This window comes from Penaeus monodon, chromosome 19 (assembly GCF_015228065.2).
Source record: "Penaeus monodon isolate SGIC_2016 chromosome 19, NSTDA_Pmon_1, whole genome shotgun sequence".
Classification (NCBI taxonomy): Eukaryota; Metazoa; Arthropoda; class Malacostraca; order Decapoda; family Penaeidae; genus Penaeus; species Penaeus monodon.
The window spans coordinates 43,432,046-43,435,224 of record NC_051404.1 but is presented as its reverse complement, the minus strand read 5'-3'; the positions used below and the strand labels follow the sequence as shown (position 1 = coordinate 43,435,224).

Sequence of the window (3,179 nt, the reverse complement as noted above, 5' to 3'; positions counted from 1 at the left end):
AGAATTAACTTATTTCTCTATCTTTAAATTTCAGCATTCAGGCAAAAAAAAAAAAATCCGACTTGCAATGCTGCCAAGCGCACGTGCGAATTCACCGTCCTAATTAGCATAGCTGCAACACCTGTCGCTAATTTCCTCTGCCATAATGACTCATTACCAGATATTCCAGATACTTGCAACTTGACAGGCCCGAGGAAGACGGCAGAGGACGTGTAGAGGGGGGGTGGGGGCAAACCTGATTTTCAAACTTCCATACAAACGAGCAGCCACCCTACCATCCCTAAGAAAAAGTTTATTATGCCAACATTTATTTAACGACAAATTCGCTCTCGATTGCCAATAAATAGGGGACATATATGGCTAAAAACAGGTTTGTCATCAGTTTTCTCATTCAGGTTTTATCTAGCGTAATAAAACACGACTTAGGAAGCTCCATTACTTTCGTTTTCCCCTCTCGGCTGCAAGAGAGAGAAGGAAATGCGGGTGAAAGGTAATGGCAGCCTGGGAAGCCGCTGGGAGGAGCTGGACGCAATACCCAAAGTGGCTGCCAGGGAGAAAAGGTCATCCTTGGGAACTTAATAATACGAAGTTGAAAGCGTCAGAACCGAAGGGGGGAAGGAAAGGTCGTCAACTAATGCCTTTGACGCAATTTGTAGCAATTTTCTGAGCACTTAAAGCCGCGATGTGTTATTTTCCAGCGAAGGGCGTAAGGGCGTCGTTTGTTAGTCAAGTGTAAGGAGAGGTGAAGAAGCAATAATGTCGAAATGAAGGGTCGTCATCTATTGATCCTGACAAGAAGAAACAGAAAAAAAATGACGTTCAAAAAATAGATTTGAGATTCATTCGACCATTAAGAATCAAACCCAGTCTCCTCCAACTTTTCAAGAAAAAGCGAATTCAGCATAAAAACTCCCGAGAGGTCTTGTCAGCAAACCCTCAACCAGAACACGTCTATCGAGAGAGTGAAGAGAGGGGGGGAGGGGCAGTCGAAGGGGTCGGGTAAGGTCAGCAGGGAGCCGGGGAGAGGAGGGGGTGAGAGTGCATACTCGTCATTCCACGACCGATCCCAAGGTTGATCAGAACTTTCCTGTGTAATCTCGCTCATATCGCCGTTTCTCCCGAGGTTCAAGAGGCCCGGACGGCGCGAGGCCTGCTTTCCACGCCCAAGACCCTCTGGTTATGGGATTCTCGGCGATCTGACGGCTGGAATGTTCACTCTGCTCCGTGTCTTCTTGCCTTCCCTTTCCTCCTGGGACTACCTGACCTCGGCAGTTCAGGTGATTCTCATCTGAGGTACCCTTCCTCCTCATATTTTCCTCATCTCGAAACGTCTTAAGTTTCCCCGATTCCTGACCATCGGGAGGAACACCTGTCCTTAGTTCGCCTATGAATGAACGCACTAAGGGGAACCTCTCTCTGGTTGAAATATCAGCGTTTTGGATACAGCGAAGAGAGATTTATGGCACTAAACGTGAATAACGGGTTTCCAATGAAGACTACCTCAATGACATGGCGTAGCAAAGGAATGCAAGGTATTCAGCATACGATTAAGAAAAAAAAATCTTGTTCGAGATTTACCTGTAGTTTTTGGATGTGTCCACACTGCCCACATGCGTAGGATAGGTAGTCCTGTAATGACTCTTGCAGGAGCAGTCTAGAATAGTCCTTGGTTCCGTATTCTTCCAAGAGCTTCTTGTACTTCCCGGAGAAGAGCGGGTTGAGGTTCTGCCAAGCTTTCAGGCGACCCATCTTTGGCACTCTAGTGTCAGTCACAGACGATGAAATGTCTCCGATACAAAGCGAAAATTCTGCCACGCGACTGACGTTTTCACCTCAAGAAATCATACCACATATGTTGCGTTGCACACCTTGAAACGCGCGAGGTATGTGGTATGGTGGAGGCGTGTAGCATCGAGGGTTCTTCACCGCTCGCTCACCGCGGCGTTGGGAAGCGTAACGAGCAATTCTCTCAGGTAAACAAGAGTGCTAAGGAACAACTTTCCATGGCAATCGCACATTTCCGTATAAGGAGTTTGCATAAAATACAGGTTTACAACAGCATGGTAGCAATGCGAAGGTCACTCAAAAAATGGCTCTGACACTGAGCGCTGAACAGATCGCATTCTCCCACACCTGCTTACACATATACGCAGTAAAGATATACTAAATCCTTTCTCATCCGCACATCACCGTAGCAACACGAAACTGCAAACACTTCACGGCACAGCGAGCTTAAAATATTCGTTTCACGTCATATAATCGAAGAAAGCGCAATGAATGACACAGCGTCGTAGTTTCGGACGAGCCGCACAACTTTCCACAACGAGCGCGGGACTCAAACTGATGCTACAAGCCCGAACGAATGGATTGGGTTGGGGATGGCGCGGCTGCCAGCTAGTCTTTTCCCAGGGCTCAGACCCGTAATACAAACGTCTTAGTTTTACTGTAATATGAATTGGTGTACTCTCGCGTTGCATCGTTCTCACATGCCTTGCATGCATATACTTTATGTCCTGTGCAGCTGACTAGTCCTCGCAAAATGACTTGCTAAAGGATGTTCTAATGAATAAATTCCATATTCAGACTTTACATGTCCATTGCATGACTTTCAAGATAATTTAGCCCTCATTTTTCATCACATAACGAATGCCAATTAGTTCAGCTGAAGTATAAACATGTGACGTTGTCGGGCTAACGGGCAATGGCTGAGCACACAGATGTTCCTTGTAAATCTTCAAATCTAGACTGGTGAAAATATTTGCACAGAACGCAAAGACACTGGGAACTGCATATTTACCTTGAGGAATAAGGAAATTTACGTATATGTCTATCTGCTCCTCTCCTTTTTTTTCTTATCATCTTCATCGACCTCCTCAACAACCCACGTTTTCCGACTTTCACAAAATGAGAGAAAAAAGACAAGAAATCGTGCTGTAACCTAATTCCTCGCCGATGTAAATCCCGGACTCACCGTCGCCACAGCTTAATCACTGTCTCGCCATACACCCATCTCCCCCTCAGCCCTCTGCCGCGCCTCCCACGCTCGCGTCTGCCAGGATGGACACATGACAGACATGTTCCTCCCGCCAGAGGTCACGGACCAGCCACTGATCCCACCACACTCTCCGATCGTATGGGTGGCCATACAAATGAGATTAAACATACTAACATGAAGTTTT

General features: G+C 46.5%; 1 protein-coding gene across 3 annotated transcripts in view; it reads right to left on the bottom strand.

Moving 5' to 3' along the window:
* The window catches only part of LOC119585249 (uncharacterized protein DDB_G0271670-like), a 56,359-nt gene extending 54,030 nt beyond the window's left edge, over window positions 1–2,329 (bottom strand). For all 3 annotated transcript variants that reach the window (XM_037933907.1, XM_037933908.1, XM_037933909.1), the window contains exon 1: window positions 1,579–2,329. In XM_037933907.1, coding sequence (XP_037789835.1) covers window positions 1,579–1,749 — 171 coding nt within the window. In that variant the 5' untranslated portion in view covers window positions 1,750–2,329. The remainder of the gene's footprint in view (window positions 1–1,578) is intronic.
* Between the last annotated feature and the right edge of the window lie 850 nt (window positions 2,330–3,179).